This window comes from Acinonyx jubatus, chromosome B3, assembly GCF_027475565.1.
Source record: "Acinonyx jubatus isolate Ajub_Pintada_27869175 chromosome B3, VMU_Ajub_asm_v1.0, whole genome shotgun sequence".
In the NCBI taxonomy this organism is placed as follows: domain Eukaryota; kingdom Metazoa; phylum Chordata; class Mammalia; order Carnivora; family Felidae; genus Acinonyx; species Acinonyx jubatus.
Window position 1 is genome coordinate 83,219,677 of NC_069386.1, and position 19,992 is coordinate 83,239,668.

The 19,992-nt window shown below is 38.1% G+C and overlaps 2 protein-coding genes across 7 annotated transcripts in view; one reads left to right on the forward strand and one right to left on the reverse strand.

Moving 5' to 3' along the window:
- The first annotated feature begins 2,294 nt into the window (after positions 1-2,294).
- INSM2 (INSM transcriptional repressor 2) lies at positions 2,295-5,593 on the forward strand. Its single transcript, XM_027065591.2, has one exon. The coding sequence runs from the start codon at positions 2,613-2,615 to the stop codon at positions 4,275-4,277; it is 1,665 nt and encodes a 554-aa protein (XP_026921392.1). The 5' UTR covers positions 2,295-2,612; the 3' UTR covers positions 4,278-5,593.
- A 958-nt stretch (positions 5,594-6,551) lies between these two features.
- The window catches only part of RALGAPA1 (Ral GTPase activating protein catalytic subunit alpha 1), a 264,118-nt gene continuing 250,677 nt past the window's right edge, over positions 6,552-19,992 (reverse strand). For 5 of the 6 annotated variants that reach the window (XM_027065594.2, XM_053224366.1, XM_053224367.1 and 2 more), the window contains 2 exons: positions 16,333-16,457; positions 6,552-7,776 (listed from right to left, as the gene is read on the reverse strand). In XM_027065594.2, the coding sequence (XP_026921395.2) occupies positions 7,628-7,776; positions 16,333-16,457 (274 nt within the window). In that variant the 3' untranslated portion in view covers positions 6,552-7,627. Of the gene's footprint in view, positions 7,777-15,717; positions 15,749-16,332; positions 16,458-19,992 lie in introns of all 6 variants that reach the window. The other variant, XM_027065598.2, reaches the window with a different exon arrangement.

The following is a 19,992-nucleotide window of genomic DNA, read 5'->3' on the forward strand; positions in this document are numbered from 1 at the left end:
CTTTTTTTTTTTTTCTTTCTTTTTTTTGGGGGGGGGGGTTATTTACTTTTGAGAGAGAGACAGAGACAGAATGTGAGCCAGGGAGGGTCAGAGAGAGAGGGAGACACAGAATGCGAAGCAGGCTCCAGGCTCTGAGCTGTCAGCACAAAGCCTGATGCGGGGCTCGAACTCACGAACTGGGAGATCATGACCTGAGCCGAAGTTGGACTCCCAACCGACTGAGCCACCCAGGCGCCCCATATGGTTGCAATTCTTACAGCAGTTCTTACAAAGTACTACATACATCTGAGGAAAAGCCCCTCTTGGAAAGGGGCTGTCTTAAAGTATTAAAATCTTACATAAAATTGTCAACACCACACAATATGTTTGGGCCGTGAGGAGAAAGGAAAAGAGAAGATACAAGTCCTAAACTGATGTGTCAGAAATGATCAATTTGGGAAACTGAATTTATCAACACTATTAAAGGGCTCAATTATTTTGTTGGGATGAGCACTGGGTGTTGTATGTAAGTGATGAATCATGGGAATCTATTCCCAAATCAAGAGCACACTGTATTGACTATATGTAAGCTAACTTGACAATAAGTTATATTTTAAAAAAAGGGCCCAAATATTTTACATAGTGATTCGAAATATTAATTTTGATTATAAAGTATCAAGTTTATTTCATTTTGTATGGTTTCATGATTTTTAATGGGAAACACCATAATAAAGGTGTTTTTTGTATTGTGGGTCCATTAGTCATGAAATCAATTTGTTTGCTATGATCAACATTTTAAAAAAGAAAATATAATTGCATAGAAAATACAAGAATGCATTATACCTAGGTAAACTAAATATTATTTTGTGAAATTTTTGTTTCAGTTACATGTGTGTACCATAATATATATTTCTTATTGTGGGATGTGACCAGAAAAAAAAAAAAATAGTTTGAAGTCACTAGTATGGTGGAAAAGTCTTCGGAATTAGCCAGGCCTCAGTTTGAATCTGAGCTCTTGGGTGACTTTTGCAAGTTATTTACCTAACTTCTGTGGATCAATCCCCTCATCAAAAAAGGGAGAGTAAATAATATCTCCTTCCGTTTGGTGTGTATGTGTGAAAAGATTAGAGATTCCTTAAGTAGAATGCCTAAAATATTGTTAATGATACAAATATATAATTGCTTCCAAGCGTCCCCAAAATAATGCACTCTATGTAAAAACACTTCATTCACTTAGGAGGAAGAGGATCTGAGGATGTGTGTTATTGATGACTACATCTGTTTGTTATATCTGTAGTCTAAAACTACATTGCTCAGTCTTTTTCTCCAATTTGATTTAGTAAGGAGATTTGAGTTCTTTCCCCTTCCTAGTCTCATGTTGTACTTATCTATATTATGGACTTTTGGCACTTAATTATACATTTGTCATATTTTCTAATCATTTCATAGTTCAGCTGTGTTACAAACTTTCACATCTCTTCTAGTGCTTAAAACAGTGCTGGGCACATTACAGAGTGAAGGATGAGAATCTATTAAATGTGGCCCATAGCACACCTTTTGCAAAGTATCACTTGTATAAGGGGAAGCGGATGAAATCCTGATTCTGCCAGTATTTCTCACCCAATCTACTCCATGCTAAACAGGTCAGTTAGGCACTAAGTCATGTCTCTGGGTAGTACAAGTGGAAGGTGTGAACAGAGAAACCACTTTATCTGAGGACAGTCGAAAATTAGATCCTACTTTCCCCTCCCCACTCCTTTTCCCATCGGGGAGGGGACATTTATAAGCCCTGAGGACCAGGGTCCAGAAACCGGCTGGCGTCCTGAGCTCCCGAGGCTTGCCAGCACGCACGATCTCCCGCACTGAGAGCCCTTCTTCCCAGATGAATTCTCATAGTATCACAGACGCGCGCAGTGTCGATCGATACTGGATGGCAGACGTGCTCGCGCCGTCAAGTGTAGGCACAGGGCGGTGGATTTAGCCGGCCTGCCGCTCGGTCGCAGCTTCTCATCAGCTCAATAAGGGCAGAGGACGTTAACCCGTTCCCCGGCGGACACCCACTCGGTCGCCTCCCGACACCCGCTGTCCGCAGCCCCTTCCCCTCGACTTCCCCCCACTCGGCCTCCCTCAGACTCCCACGCGTGTCGGGGGTGCGATGCAGCAGGGGCCCGGCCCGAAAGGAGGGCGCCCATCGGTTGCCTCTCCGCCCGGCTCCCTGGACGGTCCTTGGAGGCAGCTGAGGCAGGGAGTACCGAGCTTCTTCACACTCCGGACCTTACCTTTTTATATCTTCTTCCGCTGGTGGGCGGCAGGGGTAGGCGGCAGCCCCGAAGCCAGCTGCTGGGGCCGCGCGGAGGCCGCTGCGTGGTGGGGTGGGGGCACGCGCCGCAGCCAGCCTCTTGGACCCCTGAGAGCCCAGCCAGGCGAAAACCCCGCCCCTGGCGCCCGCTCCCACTCCTGATTGGCCGGCCCAGCCTGAAGGCTACCGGTGGTCCCCCGGCCCGAATCTCAGCTATAAAGGCAGCCCACGCATGACGGCTGTGGCGAGGCTCTGGTAGCTGCGGTGCTCGTCCGCTTTCAGCCCCCGCGGCGCCCCCTTTACTCCTTGCCCCCAGAGCGCTCCCGACTCCACCATGCCGAGGGGCTTCCTGGTAAAGCGAACTAAACGGACAGGGGGCTCCTACCGAGTGCGCCTAGCTGAGCGGATCTTCCCACTGCTGGGGCCCCAGGGGGCGCCGCCCTTCCCCGAGGAGGCTTCCAGTGCTCCCCAGCCAGGTGCGGAGCAGGTGGCACCCCCCACCCTGGAGGAGGAGGCGTCAGCCCGCGAGCTGTCGGGGTCGTCCTGTCAGGCGGCTAGGGTGAGCCCAGGGGAGGGCGGGCAGGAAGGTGCTGCGGAGTGGAGGGCGGATGGCAGGGAGGGCCCCGGGCCCAGCCCCAGCCCCACCAAGCCGGCGGGCGTGGAGCTGCGCCGGGCATTCCTGGAGCGCTGCCTCAGCTCACCCGTCTCTGCAGAGTCCTTCCCCGGGGGTGCAGCCACGGTGGCTGCTTTCTCCAGCTCGGCGGCGCCAGCAGCTGCACCGACCTCCGGGGAGCAATTCCTGCTGCCGCTCCGGGCACCATTCCCAGAGCCAGAGTTCCATCCAGACCCTGCGCCCCTCTCGGTCACCCTGCAAGGCCTAAAGCGGGCCGCTGGCAACGAGCGCCGTGCTAAGGCACCTCCGGGCTGCGCGTCTGGACCCGCGGCCGCCGGAGTCAAGAAGCCAAAGGCCATGAGGAAGTTGAGCTTCGCAGATGAAGTGACCACGTCCCCTGTTCTGGGCCTGAAGATCAAGGAGGAGGAGCCCGGAGCACCGTCCAGGGGCCTGGGGGGCAGCCGCACGCCACTGGGGGAGTTTATCTGCCAGCTATGCAAGGAGCAGTACGCGGACCCCTTCGCTCTGGCTCAGCACCGCTGCTCCCGCATCGTACGCGTCGAATACCGCTGCCCTGAGTGCGACAAGGTCTTCAGCTGCCCTGCGAACCTCGCCTCCCATCGCCGTTGGCACAAGCCCCGTCCCGCAGCGGCAAATGCTGCCACAGTCTCTTCAGCCGACGGGAAGCCACCTCCTTCCTCAGCCTCCCCAGACTCTGGGGCTGTTGCATCTTTCTTGGCGGAGGGGAAGGAGAACAGCCGGGCAGAGCAAACGGCGGATCAGCACCTGCAGGCGAGGGACAGCTCCAGGGCGGAGCAGCACCAGGACAGCGCCCCACACCCGGGCCTCCAGGTGTCCCACCCCGAGCCACCGCTGCCTCAGGTCCCCTATACGGAGGGGATGTTGGGGCGCCGGGTGCCTGGGCCAGGCAGTGCCAGTGGTGTCGGGGGACCCGAGATCTTCATGTGCCCATATTGCCACAAAAAGTTCCGTCGCCAAGCCTATCTGCGCAAGCACCTAGGCACTCACGAGGCAGGCTCTGCTCGTGCACTTGCCCCGGGCTTTGGCTCTGAACACGGTGCCCCGCTCGCCTTCGCTTGCCCGCTGTGCGGGGCCCACTTCCCTTCCGCAGACATCAGGGACAAGCACCGGTTGTGGCACGCGGTCCGCGAGGAGCTGCTCCTGCCTGCTCTGGCTGGGGCCCCCCCTGAAGCTCCAAGCCCAGGCGGGGCATCCGACGGGAGTGCTCAGCAAATTTTCTCGTGCAAACACTGCCCGTCCACTTTTTTTAGCTCCCCGGGGCTGACCCGGCACATAAATAAGTGCCACCCCTCAGAAAGTCGGCAGGTACTGCTGCTGCAGATGCCGTTGCGGCCTGGCTGTTGAGGACAGAGATGAGGAAGATTATGCGGTTGGCTTTGGAGGAAACAGAGCAAGGGAATTTCTGTGGGGATTTCTTGAATTTGCAAGTTTACCCTCTTTGCTGCCTATATTTTCTCTCCTAAAACTCCCAGTAGTCAATGTTCCGCCAGAGAAGCGGACAGCGAAATGTAAAATCCCTCTCTAGAGCAGGTATGTATATGATATAAACATTCGCGGTCAAGGACTGTCACTTTAAAAGCCTTCTCTCTTACCCCACGAAAATAGGATTTCCCCCCTCATTCTGGAGACCCTAACGAATCCTATATGACTTGTAATTCCTATGGAAAGTCGTAGTGAATACGTGCATGTCTCAATATCTGCAAATGATTCTAACTACCAAAAGTGGTAGTCTTTTTTTTTTTTTCTTTTTTCTTGCCATTGCAGGCGCCTATGTAGTTTCTGTCTCAATAGGGTCAGATTTCTTGCATTGTATATTCTGTGAATTAAAAGTTATGTGATTGGTGCCAAACGTACAGGGGGTTGGGGAAAGACTCAAGACCTCTGCCTGTGGGCAGGAAATGTAAGGGGATGTTTGCGCTTTGGGGGGATATGGGGATCTCCCTGTAAACGTTCTCTTTCTCAAGTATTAGTAGTCCATTCTTAAGTTAGTGTTTGGAGGTGGAGAGGGTGCTACTTTACTTGGAGGGGGTTGAGATACCCCAAATTCTCACCTTTAGCTTTTTTGTGTGTTTTCAGGAAGAGATACTTTAACAGATTTTTTTTTTTTTTTTTTTTTTTGGAAATATAAAACTCATTTCCGGAAGTTTGACTGTTTTAGTAGGGTTTCATCCAAATTGTTTAATCCTTCTGTTGTAAATCTTATACAGTGTTATATATGAAACTATGTTCAGCTTAAGGAAGATGTTAATACCTATCTATCTATAATCCACTATGGAACTGAATGACTTTTCATTCAATATTCATTTTTCAGCAGTAATCTGTTTCTGAAATTTCTTTTTGTAAACCATATTCAGTGCACACTCTGTACCCATGCTCTAATAGCCAGAGTTTGGGACACTGGCTGAGTATTGCTCGACAGATAGCCCATATTTGTAAGATGCTTACCACCAAATAAATGTACATAGCTGGTGCTTTCTTGTGTTCTGTGTTTGTCCTGAGAATCTCATTGAACACAGCCTATTTTTCAAAGCCACATTTCTTATCTCCCCAAAGCTAGTATCCTACTTTAGATTCTTAGTGACCCATTTAGATAGAATACAGACAGGAGAAATTATATTTTATAAATGCATATAATGGTGCAGAAATGCAATGGAAAAATTTCCTTTGAAGTATGGCTTGCACAGACTAAGCTCCAAAAGGCTTTAAATCTAAAGATACTTTACCACCTAAAAATGTCAACAGAAAATATATTTTAAGTATTTTTTCTTTAAAAAAGCTGGTAGTTTTATCCAAAGATGAAAAAAATGTTAACCATGCTAATTAACTTCACTGTTTCCAAGTTGGCATTTTCATTCCATTTTGTTATATTTCATCAATCCATTAGCTGTTCATTATTAAAAAATGAAAGCACCATAGAAATGTGTAAGCAGTTACCTTGACTTTCCTTTCTGTAATTCTTTGCCTTGGTTGTGGGAAACTATCTATACTGTTTAACCTTGTTCCCAGGGACTCGTTTATCTTCTACATAAGCTTTCATAGGAATTTTGTCTTCCACAGTTTCCTAGGAATCTATTTTTATTTACAAGAAAACAAAAACTTAAGTGCATAGGAACTCTGAAAGGTTATTTAGAACCTGTCTGCAAAAAGTTTTTTTCTCCCCTGAATGTGTATTACCAAACAAAATGAAATTTAAAAATCAAAGAAGCAGAAGGCTAAGCTTAATTGATGCTTTAACCAAGTGTATTGGGTTAAATTTCTGGCCAGCCCTTACAAAGGTATAAAATTGCCTGCATTTTTAACGACTATGGTAGAATCTCTGAGAAATAACTTGGGGTGTATCCTAACTAAAGAACTTGAATTCATTTTTCATGATTTGCTAAGATAACCTAGGTTTATGCTTTACATCTCTCCATCAATCACATAGTTCTACTTATTAAGTCTGAAAATATATTAAGGACAAATAGATGAGAAATATAAAAGACAAATCAATGCTCATAGACATTGTGATAAGAATATTTTTATTGTATTATTAAATACCATATCTTTTTCTTTCACTGTTACAAATTTGTAGATACTACATGAATGATGATACATAATTTATAGTTTGCCGGTATGATGTATTTACACATGCAGTTAGTACTGATGTCATGCTACATTTCCTTAGGAGATGCCCGTTCAAAACAAAATATGAACAAAATGTGAGCAGCTTATTTATTGTAGGAAAGTATTTCTGGGGGGGGGTGGTGGAATGTATACCAGCTTGCACCAGCAAGTTCAGTATTAATATAATATTTAACTTAGACTCCTGGGTCATGTTCCCTTTTTAAATACACATAATTTAAGCAACACATTTATATCAGAAAAGTTTTTTCTTTTCTTTCTTTCTCCCCATCCCCCCGTTACCCTCTTTCTGGTACTTAGTAAAGAACAACGATACACCAGGATCCAGCAGCCAATAATACAGGGCCACAATCTCAAAATAAAAATGGCATTTAACAGTGATACCATTTAAAAAGCAAAACATTAGAAAAATATTTGGAAGCTAAACATAAATCAAAGTTCAGCACAGTGATTTTTCTTGTTATTAGATATATCATGGCATCACCTGCACAGCCAAGAAATGAGGCATTGCTTTGGGAAGAAAAAGTTAATGCTAAAATTATGTTAGTTGGAATTTGGAATACTAAACAACCATTTAAGTGTTTTATTTTCATAACATAAATAATCCATACACATCCTGTGTATTAAGATTTGCAACTTTTGCTATAACTTTACAAATGCTTAAATTTAAAAATTTACATTTGTAAAAAACAATCATATATTTACCGAGCCATAAAGTTGCAATGGGGCACGATAAATAAAATGAGACTATCTGTCCAATTATATTTTGGCTCAGAGTTAATCATGAAATTAAAAGTGAAACTGCTTAGACATAATTATCTAGGAAGGTAAAGGGTGTAGAATAAAACTCCACCCCCCAAAAATATGGCAGCTTAGAGTATTGGGGGGGAAAACCAACTGAATAAACAATCCAAACCTATTAAGTTACAAATTACTTAAATCCAGTGTTTTTTTAAAATAAATGTTCAGGAAGATACATGCAAGTTATGGCAAACACGAAGGCCTGAAAGGGTTAACACTATGTTCATGCTAAGGTGGCTACTGCTGATCACACTGCTGGGCTGCTTGTCTCCTTAGGATTTATTGGCTGAGCCAGAGGATCGACGCAGCTTCATGGACATGCGGCTTTTGCTAGTTCGAGGAGACATTGGAGAGGCCAGGTCAGCCCCGTCTACCTGCGTTGCTGTGGGAGTTTCACTGGATAGAATCTCTGGGTAGGAGCCTGTGGGAAATATTAAGAGCATTAGCACATGTCGTCTGGCCTCTCACCCCATAAGATATAATCTGCTACTCATCTGTAGCATGGATCCCAACCCTTAATGAGGTCTTTTGAGGGGAAAAAGCAAGGCCAAAACTTGCCTTTTAGAACAGCCTACTAAGATTTTATTTAAAACCCAGTCATCTGGTGGCTCACGTAATTATATTAGCAAGAAAGCACCAATCACTGTTTCCAGAGCCAGGACTAACCAGAGAGCTCCTCAGAAAAAGCAATGGGAAGCAAAATCTTTGGGCCAGACAGGACAGGGATCCAAAGCATCATTAGCATGCAGGGAAGGGCTTAAGAAGCAGGTGAGAGAAGGACCAATTCCTATCTCTAAAGTACAGGGTATAACCAAGAAAAGGGTCTCCATTGCTCAAACTTGAAAACAACAGCACCGAATGGTTCTAAAAAGAAATTCAACACAATGAGACCATTATACACGCTGGGTATTTAAATATGCTTTTAGAAAGGGGCAAAATAAATTCCTAGGGGAAGGAGGAAGACAAGAACTCTTATCTGAAATTTAATAAAAGACAAGTTGACGCCTCAAAATGTCTTCCATTTAGAAGAGATAAGCAATGCTTTTGTTTTCCTTAACTTAAATTTTTGCAGTTACTCCATCCAGTCACAGCAAGTAAATAGCCAGTAGGATGAACAAACATTAAAAGAAGCAAAAACAAATTCAAATTGGAAATTTTTTTGTGTTATTTACGAAGTAGTATCTTTACCTCTGCACCGTATTTCTATGAATTATGATTCTCTAATATACAGCAATGCTATAGAACTTTGCACACTATAGGCCCTCAGATATTTTCTGAATAAGAAATTACATTAAAAATAAAAGCCCTCCAAAAAAAAAATAAAACAATCTGAAAATAGAACAAAAATTTAAAAATTCTGTATATTTTAAGACACTTTAATCCAGATTTTCTGGGCCTTATGTATGTGAACATTTTCTTTATGTACGTCACAAACACCTCACACAGGCTGCAGGCTTATTATACATTTCTTCACTCTGCAGGAAAACTTTTGGCATATTTGTTAGCCAAAGGAGCACCTCAGAGAAATTTCAAGCGTGGAAATAATCATACTAACACTTCCATATAATGAAACATTTGTGCCTAAATTGAAGTTATGAATATTGAACAAAACTGTTCAATAAGGGGTACTGATCTTACAGAGATGTATTAATAAGAATCTATCTTGGTAGAATACTTCAGAGTGTTTTTAAGGTGAAACGTTACAATTATACTTCAGAACAAACATATTATCAGGGAAGAAATATTTTCTCACTACTTGGAATCTAGGTCCAATTGCCCTTCTTTTCAAAGTAATTTCTCCAACAATTCTTTGTTTCCTAACTGAAATGAGGTTGGCCTTCAAAACACAAGGAGAAGGAAATATATTTCTGTTCACCTTTACTCTTCCTGAAGATCTGAATTGGTTCATACTGGACCCATACTGGAAAACCTAGAGGAGAATATGAATCCATGGCCCTTTTTAGGGAAGCACTGCAGATGGATGGCAGAAGGAAGGTGAAGAGCGGTAGCTCATGCTTTTCTGGTAATGCATATTATTCCCGGCCAATCATGAGAGGCCTTCCCATGGCTGTTTACCTTGAGATGGCCAATGTTTTCTAGCGGAGGTTTTGGGAGGAAGAGAACTATCACTGCATTTCTTTCTTTGTTGTGAATGAAGAAATGGAGTAGCGAGCAGAAGTGAGAAAACAAAAGAGAAGACAGATAACAGATATGAGAGACACTGCAGAATTTTACAGGTGTTAACTGAGGAGCAGAGAAGAGAGTAATCAAGTTTTTATTATGAAATTGGGCATGCAATGCATTAGAGTGATGATGTTTAACAATGGACAATGCTTTGTAAATTCAAATGTTATACTTACCAACTAACAAGTTCAAATAGGAAAAAAAGAAAAGAAAAAAAGTCTATGAGAGATTCTGTAAACATCTACCTTTTAAAGTGCTCATTGTACTGGTGGCAGGTTATCATAATCACTAAGTCATAAAATCTCTAGAGCTGCACTGTCCAAAGAGGTAGGCATAGCCACACTAAAATTAAAAATTAACATTAAGTGAAAATAAACATGTGGGTCCTTGGTGTACTGGCCACATTTCAAGTGTTGAGCAACCATATCTGGTTAGTGGCAACCATAATGAACAGTGCAGATATAGGACATTTCTATCATTATAGAAAGTTTTACTGGAGAATACTGCTTTAGAGTATGCCAAAACCAAAGGGTATTTTCCTCAAAAACAGCAATTTCTCCATGTCTCCCTTACTGCCTGCAGTGTGAAATCCCCCTTCAATAAACTGAGAGTCAAATCAGGCTTTTTAGCATGTGTGGTATATAGCTTATCAGTACCTCTTCAGTTCTGGCAAATGATATTTGTGGTATATACTGGGCATACTCAAACTCTAAATAATTTACAGTAGATCTCAATTTTAGATGTAAAGAATACAGTAATACGTACCCTTCATTTCACACCCTATTCTGCCTAAGTATTGATTTCTATCACCTGAGTCATAAAGAATGTTGCTTTAATCATTTCTATTAATATATCCTCAAGTAAAAAGTATTCATGGGGTCCTATGTACTGTATCTCTAATGTTCTTATAGTACATACTCTGTCTTCATCTTGATGGTATAATTGATTTATACTTTGTACACTGATTATAATGAACACGACTTTGGGGTCTATACGGATTACAAAAGGGAACTCAGTGGATTGTTATTTATCATGGCTTTGTACTGCTTGCTGACAGGTATAACCATTTAAAACCACCGAAGTTATAAAAAAAAATGATTTTGAAAGTAGATCCAATGAATACTGAACTAAGAGGCACTGTGATGTTTTAGGAAGAATATGGGGATGGGTTAGACAGGCCCAGGTTAAATGCCAAGTCTGGCAAGTTACTAGCTTTTGGGTCTTGGGTAAACTGATCTAAGTTTTCTTTTTTTGTGAAATGGAGACAATACTAAATACTAGTTATTTTGCAAAGTTGTGAGGGATGAATGATTGCATATGCAAAGATCTGGCACACAGCAGGTATACAGTAAGTGTAGCTATATAATAAAGCTACTAAACAGATAAGAGTAAAATTTAACAGACTTTGAATCAGAACAGATGAGGACTGGAAGAGACAGAGATTAGAAATATTTTTGATGAAAATTACCACTTACAAAATATAACCATTGAAATGTGGAGGACACAACATACTGTTTAGTTTTGAGAAAATTAAAGAATTTACCCACTCTTATGTTGGTAGTCCCACAAAATATAACCTTACTTATTAAAGTTTTCAGATTACCCTAATAATCTTAGTGCTTTAATATTGTTAAAGGAGTCGATTAGTGATTAAGATTAGCACGTATGCACTACCACTGGATGTCATAAAGGAAACAGCACATTATTTATTTTTTTAAAGTAATCTCTATGCCCAACACGGGGCTTGAACTCACAACCCTGATATCAGGAGTCGCATGCCTGACCGAATGAGCCAGCCAGGCACCCCTAAAATTAAACAGTACAGAAATACAGGCAAATAAAGTGGCTTAATTTTGAATGAAGATATAAAAAACTGCCATTACTGAAGATTTAGAACATGTCAGTCTAAAGTGTGTCATATTTTATCTCCTTACAGATGGAGAAACTGGGTTTAAGAGATTAATTTACTTGAGTCTATGTGGATAATAAATAACAGAACTAGGATTTAAATCCAGATCAGTCTAATTCCAAAGCCCATACTCCATACTTCTCCCATGGCAACTTTAATCTATTAAAAAAAAAAAAAAGATTTTTCAATGGGTGGAAAAGTAGAATCTTTAAAATGAGAATCTTTAACAATATCTAATTTGTAAATATGACAGGTTGTAGGGCAATTTCAACAGAAAGAAGGGACTGAAAATACTTAGATTACACAGGTAATTATAATAGTTAAGATCATGGACTATGAAGTCAGATTCTGGCTTTACCAAGTATCAGGTGACTCTGGATAAACTCCCCCCACCCCTCAGGCCCCCAGAACTGCTGCGAAGATTAAATGAGAGAATGCACGTATAGTGCTTAGCACAGTGCCTGGCACTCAGTAATTGTTGAATTATTCTTTTATTATTTTCACTACAAAAATTATACATCTGAATGAATGTTCTATGTGGAAACTGAATTTAGTAATTATTGTCACAAAAGGTTAATGGACTTTAAGACTAATATTATTTGCCCCTTGGTCAACAAGACATAAGCCAAATTTTCAAGTTCAAAATACATTTGACTGCTTATAACTTCAGGTTTAAAAACATAACAAATATATAGCTTATGTTCTGTGTTGAAGGAAACTGATTCTCCTACTGGCACTTATAAATAATAATAACATCTAGGATATGTATAAAATAACTATCTTCTGAGGAGCTCCAGTGTGTTCTTTCAGATCATTTCAAAGCCTGAAAAGGGGAGGAAAGTTTAAAATAACTTTTAAAGAGATAGATCTGACCATAATACTGTCCTATCTACATGTGGCAATACATATTTGTGAATTAAGAGCAAAACTGCAGTTAGAATGAAGATTAGATGTTACTCTAGGTATTCATTATCACTTAATCTCTTATTTTGATGGCACAGAAATATTTGAATTTTATTACAATTTTCACATTTAAGTAGGAACCTATATGTAACCTAAAGGAACCTAAAAGTAATTCAACAAAGTGGTATGTATATTAGATATATATTTATGTATGTCTATATATGCATAATAGAGACAAACACCAATCAACCTTCTAATATTTAGAGTACTAAAACTTCTAATTTGTAGAAAAACAATAAATCCAAAGAGAGGTATCTACTCAATTTAAGTAACAGAGTATTAGATGTAACTCTAGATAGACTACACAATAAGCATTCAAAAATATTTATGGCTGATGACAGTAAAAAAATAGTGGAACAATTATGGGTGTATTTTTAATGCTGACATTAAGAAAGACAATTAATATTTACTGTGAACTTTCAGCAAAACAGGATCCTGTTTCTTGTTGCTGGCATCCTAGAATTTCTTTTATTAAAGAAAAAAAAAAAAGACTTGATTTGAAAAGACAGTGTGATGTTAGGGAAAAATACTTAGATTTTTGGACCACCAATGTAACCTGGCCAAGAAAAGAAGTAATTTCATTTTAAAATTCATTTTAAACTTTAAAGTTGAGAGTCAGAGGAGAGAGATTCATGAACATAAAGTTAAAAAAGGAGGCCACTGTAAAACTTTTGATATTTTCCACACACATGCCTGACAAAGATAAAGGGATTTTTTTCCTATAATTTTTTTTAAAAATAAAGGACAAGAAAAATCTAATAATGGGTAATGTAGTTATGGGAGATCAACAAAAGTGTGACATCACAATATCTCCTTCAATGACCTTAGGGATAAAAATAATTTCCCTTAAGTATCAGTCTACTGTCACAGAGTCCCTTTTGAGAAAATACAGTTATGAAATTTATGGATCAACTATGACACACCAAAAATGTTTTTCATACTAATTTAAGTAACACTAAAAATTGAATCTTTTTTGCATTTCAATGTCAAACAGTTGATGCATTAGTGTTAACCAGAAAGCAGGTTTTAGAGAATCTTGAACCAAGTAAATTTAAAAAATAGTGGTTTTCTACACTATTCCACTGAATAGAATTATAGGATTGGTTAGAAAGAACAGATTATATTCTTTATATGATTGTCATACTGGCACTTCTTTAAAACTTGATTTCAAATGATTGTATTTATTATCAATTAGCATTATTTTATATACATGGGTTACGCGTAGGATATCTAAAGTTGATTCTCAATTACAATTTCAAATGCATTTCTTCAGTGTGACAATTGAATTTTATCATTATGCTTAAAAGTAAAAATCTAAAAAACTTCACACTATTATGTAAAAGTCAGGTCCCTATTGCTATTATGTGGTTATTTCATTTCTTTTTTCTCTCACTTTGACTTATAACTTTAAAGGGAGTTCTACATGTATGGGGTGGTTTATGATAAAAATTTGGGATGACTGGAAGAAAAAGATAATCATTCTTCAGATATCATAATGGTTTTGCTACTATAGAAAAGAGCAAATATTCCAATTTTATACTATTGTGTTGAATTGAGAACCACTAGCTAAAAATTTTTATCTTTCCCAAGTATTAAAAAGTCTGCAAAAAAAAAATGTATTCAGTAATACTGGAACAAGTCATTTACAGATAACAGCACCCTTTTAAAAATTAGACTGCATGCTTTTATAATGGTTCCTGAGGGCAAAAACAACTTTAAAAAATTAACTGAAAATACTCTGTAGCATAGTAAATACTTTGTAGCATAGTATTAAGTTTATGTTAAAATACACATCTTCATTACTTTGATACAACTAAGTTTAAAAATATTTTTTTTAATGTTTATTTTTGACACAGAGAGAGAGAGACAGAGCACGAATGGGGTAGGGGCAGAGAGAGATGGAAACAGAATCTGAAGCAGGCTCCAGGCTCTGAGCTGTCAGCACAGAGCCCAATGCGGGGTTTGAACTCATGAACCGTGAGATAATGACCTGAGCCGGAGTCAGACACTTAACTGACTGAGCCACCCAGGCGTGCCACTAAGTTTTAATAAAGTAGTAAAATACATTAAAAAATGAAGCCAACAGAACCTTGACTTGGTTACTATGCCTCAGAAAGTGAGACTACTGCTTCCCACATTATGTAACTGGCCAAATGCACAATATGAGAACATTAAGAAGAATATGAAGGACTCCAGTTGGTAAAAAAACTACAATATGAAAACTGATGGCTTTTGTAAATTTAAGGGGGAAAGTTAGTCTGAATATAGTCCTATTAATATTTTTCAGTTGTGAAACTTATGATTCAACTATGATACATGAAAGTGTTATTCATATCTATTTTAATAATGTAGCTCAGTATTTTTCAGATATTCTCTATTACTAAACAATGAAATTTCCAGTTATATTTAACTAGTTTTTATTTTGTTCATTAATTTACTTCTAATACCTTTCTTTTACCATCATTCTTCATTCCAAACTAAGTAATTTTAGTGTCGATCCACTGAACTGAATCTTAAGATCTCTTTCTCTTTCAAAAGATTCAACCTAGTCTATATAATTTTCTTCTTTGATAGGTGTTTTATATTAATTTTGAAAAGGCTCTAAGTTTTTTGGTAATATTTTTTTTATAATGGCAAATTACATGATGACAGGAATGGAAAGTTTAATTTTATCAACTAAATCTCAATTGAGATTTAGTCTTTTTTTTTTCCCCCAAATAAATTAGGCCAGAAAAGGACTACTATGCCTTTTAAACTTATTTAATATAAAGAACACTTATATATCATAATAAGAATTTGAAGACTTCTTGGGATGAACTTCAAGTATATTGTATTCTTTTTTCCTGTTCCCTTGAACACCATTCAAATAGTCATCTTTGTATTTCAGGTGCCCAGTACAGTGCAAAGCACACCACAGAATAACTATCTGATGAATTAAGATATTCAATAACAATGCAAAACATTACAAAATACAAAGACACACCATTTCATCAGCTCAGTAGTACTATTTTTTTCATGCTGAGAAACAAAAAAGGTCAATACAACAAGGTGTAACTAATTTCAACCAAGGGGGTGGTTCTATTATTAGTTATTTTTATCCCAGAACCAGTGTTAGTGTTTCATGCAGACCTGGGTTAGTAAGTATAATTCTGGAAGAAATTTAGTGACAATTTCTGAAATGTTTAGTATGAATAAGGGCAGTGTTAAGTTTGCTTATTGTTTGAGTTACAAGCTTAGCACTTGCTAATTTTTTAAAAAGGAAATGGGGGAAGAACAAAGGGTGTTTTGGTTGACACTTTGTCTTACCTTCAGATAAACAGAACTGATATTTAATGATCTAAAGAGGGAAAATAAAATAAATGAAACAATCATAAGGAGTGCAAAGTATTACAGAATAGGAAGGCCATGAGTCATTTATTTTCTTAATGATTTTTTTCAAAATTAGTTAACTGTAAAAATGCAGTACCCTCTTATAATCTTTAAATATTATAAAATAATTTACTGTACCAAGTACTTCTAAACCTAGACAATTATTTAACTTTATTTGTAAAATTAGAGACAAGGCAATATTCCTGGCCATAAAATTTGATCCTCTAAAGTTGAGAGAGAATGTGTACTCAACTTGTATTTCTTTTGCAGATACTTCAGTAATGATCCCATGAAACACAACAGTCACTGTCCAGTAGCTCAGATAAAATGTGGTGCATGTACTTTTATGAAGATTGTTGACTTTTAATGGAACTGCACTTAGGTCAAAAAAAGTATACATTAAATTTATAGGCCAAATTCAAATATTAAATAATGAAAATGTTTCAATGATGAAATTTATTTAAGTTTTCTATTTTAAGAGTTTAGAACAAAAGGGTATTGCATTTCAAGTTCCATTAATGACAAGTAACTAAAACTTGCTTTTAATCTTACCGGCATCAGATGGTAAATGATGGTAGGGAGCTGGAGAAAAAACCTGTGCTGCAAAATCTTCAAATGTCGTTGGTTCTAAATGATGCTGGACAATTGTTTGCAGGTATCGTGCTCTCTCCTCATAGCTGATTTCCTTCAGTTAAGGATGTACTTCAATGCAGCTTACATTGGAAAAGAACAGATCTTATCAAAAAGGACTGCTATGATTGCTAAGCCATTACTTCTTAATATTCACTATTCTTGCGTACCACTTAAAAGTATGGCTTTTTAAAGAGTAAAAAATACAGTTTTTAACATAAGTTTACTCTTCAGGATACCATATAAATGGCAGCTTAACCTGGAGACATTTATTAGGAAAGAATTATACTACCACTAAACTGTTGGAAGAATGAAGGGAACCATGTACTCGAGAAAGGATTCAACGGCTATCAGGTCAGCCTCGGCTCATTTTATCTTGTTAAATCGGCTTCAATCTACAGATTTGCTCTGAAAAGCCACACAATAAATATTAGAATGCTGTTTAAAATACTGTCTGAAATTCTCTATTTTTCATTTGTAAAGACTTATTGTGAGAAATTCCTGCATATCTTCTTCTTTTTCTAAAATCCCTATATTTTCCCAACAATTGTTCTCATTTTGAATGGAGGACTACTGTTGCTGTAATCCTCGAATAACTCCATGGGGTTAAGATAAATACATAGTTGAATCTGTATGTCAGGAAAAAATATCTAGTCAATTATAACACTGAAACAAGCAGGAATATTTGCAAAGAGTCCACGGGACTCCTAAATACTGTCTAACAAAGCATCTACAGGGCACTGACACTGACAGAAAAATACTGTACTTCCCTTTCACCACATTTTCTTCTCTGATATTATTGACAAGCAACCAGTACCTTGAAGTGTTGTTGCTTTTGAACAACCCACTCCAGGCTTCCTGTTTCAGCAGGCCTGATTGTGCTGTTAGCACAGAGAGGGCGAGAAAGAGAGAGAATATTTCTGTTGTTCACGAAAGCAACTATGGAAATGGCTGTCAAAATGTAGAGCAGCAGGCAGCAACATACAATTATCAGGAAAAACTCACATGCTGACTTCGTGTCGTATAGTTCCTGAACTGAGAAATCAGTTAACCTTTCTTCTACAACTTTCAGAAGTTTTCCCACTGTACTGTTTGTGCTATGTTGATAGACTTTATATAAGACATTTATAGACGTATAAAGCTAATAAAAATTTGCCTTTTAGTTTTTCTTCATTGTTTTCTAAAACCCATTTTAATATTTTTCCTCAAAATTCTTTATTCTTTTTAAAAATTGCTACTCAATTACTGTAGTTCTACATTTCTAGAAATTGTAGAACAAGTCTACAACCAAGACCAAGAAAAAAATTTGTAAGGAAGATAATTTGAAGTGGTAATTCAATTGGAGATAACACAGCCAGTTACATCTATAAAAGGTTATTGATTAAGAAGAAGAAAAAAGCTAAGAGTTAAAGGTAAGATTATATTCAGTAGGTACTTAGACTGTGATGTCTTTTGCCCTCCAAATGGCTTAAATACTTTTTCTTGCGTTACAATTTATTTTGTGCATTAAATACTGAAATAATCTGAATTCCAATTTTTTGCAATCCATTATTTTCAGTTCTGTACAGTGGGACTGAACTTTGAAAAGAATTCTTCTCAAATGGGTAGCAACAGAAGATGCTATATTAAATGATCAGTGGAAAGGATTTTATGGAAGAATCATGTAGGTATTTTTGAATGTTAAGTTAGAAAAGTAATATAGGCACACTTTTAAAAGGAGGTATATGGTTATAAGCGGAAGAGGATGTAACTGATGGTTCAATCTAAATAATACCACATATCTCACAACTTGTTGGAAAGTACTTTTTTCATTGGGGGAGATTCACAGCTGCCGAATTTTCTGCAGTTAATAGAGTCCTTTGATTCACAGCAGTGCCCCTTGTACAAAAAATACTGGCCTTTGTGTATTACCAGAAACTAATTTTCTATTTGGCTGAAAAGGGAAAAATGGGGTTATTGCTTCTCCCTCCTACAGAGCTTTTCATTATGCCTGATGCACTCAACTTCTAAGCTCTTCTGAGAAAAAAAATAACTGAAGAGGCAAGAGGTAGAAAAATGAGCTTGTTAGCACATTAGAAGTGAAGTATCTTGGTGGGCCCTAGAAATTCCCAGTGGTGTGTTAACTTATCACTCTATGCATGCTGGCACTGATAGTCTCCCAATTGATCACTCTCTTTTCGCACCAAAGGTGCTGCCAGGAAGCAAAGGCTGAAGGCCCACAGGAGAACAGTCTGCTATCAAAACAAGCTGTTTTTAAAAGTCTGCTTGAATGGGTAAAATGCTTCATGAAAAGTAGGGTGGAGACACCTACCTGCTTTTAAAATGCTCTACTTTCAGAGGGCCTATAAATGAAATATTTTACTTTATCTTATTATATTTACACAAGAATTAGGCAGAAAGAAAGCAAATGTTAATATTTCTAAAGCCAGGAGAATATTTCCAATGTAGTAAAATGTATTAAAGCAAGAAATGAATATCTACGTAAAATACATTTGCAGTGTAATTCTATTTCACTATTACAAAACTCTGAAGAAACCCAAATATAAAGCTATACAAACTAAAATTATCCAGCTATAATGTATTCATTTTGTATAAAAACACATGATGTATTTATTTAATGTATTTAATCTTCATTAAGTAAAATGATGCTTTCTAAAAACGATTTTTAATAATTCAAGTCTAGGTGGCAGAGTGAAAATAATCATTAATGGTTGAATTTAAATGAAAAACTGCAGCATGTATCACATGTTAGGCAGGCTAATGTCTGAAAGTTTCCTTTTTTTTTTTTTTTTTTTTGGTAACTCACTTTCTAAAAGCTAAATATTCTTTATAATTTTCCATGTTTGATGTAGCCAGATTAACATCATCAAAACAAACTAACTTAATCTATAGTACTTACATTTTCCCCCCTTTCAGAAAATATATATTAAGGAGACACAAGGAACTTTAACACTTAAACCACAGTTCGAATCTATAAACAGGATGTTTTGTGATTGAGATGATGATAAAGTTAAACACAGTGCTGTTAGCATCTGCAATGGCAACCATAATCCAAAGCCATTAATTTCTATATCTCCTCATAATAGATTAGAACACTTATTCCTTAAAAGGCAACTCTCTAGGGAAGAGTTATTAGTACCTATAAATTGGGTGACATACACAAACTTGACGGCTAGCAAAAACAGGATAGCTCAAGCTATATTCCTATTGTGAGTGCATGTTGCCATTGACATTGAAATTAAAAAACTGAAATGGGTGAGATAAAAAGGGAATGGTAAACAAATTCAAAACACAATTTAAAGTACAAGTTTAAGTTGAATTAAGGTTTTTGTTGTAAATTTAAAACAACCTAAGCCAAAACTAGCTAACAAAAAGCCATTTGATGGAGACTTTTAGCTGGTAGGAATCTTTAATACAGAACCAGCCAATCAAAAGAAATAACACACAGGTGCTGCAATCAGCAATATAATTATCCACTAATCCTCCTTCCTTCTACTTTCTGCAAAAGCAGAAAAGGAGGGAATATTACTATTCTAAAATTAATAAAGGGAACTAAACATTTTCTGTAGTATAAATACTTTA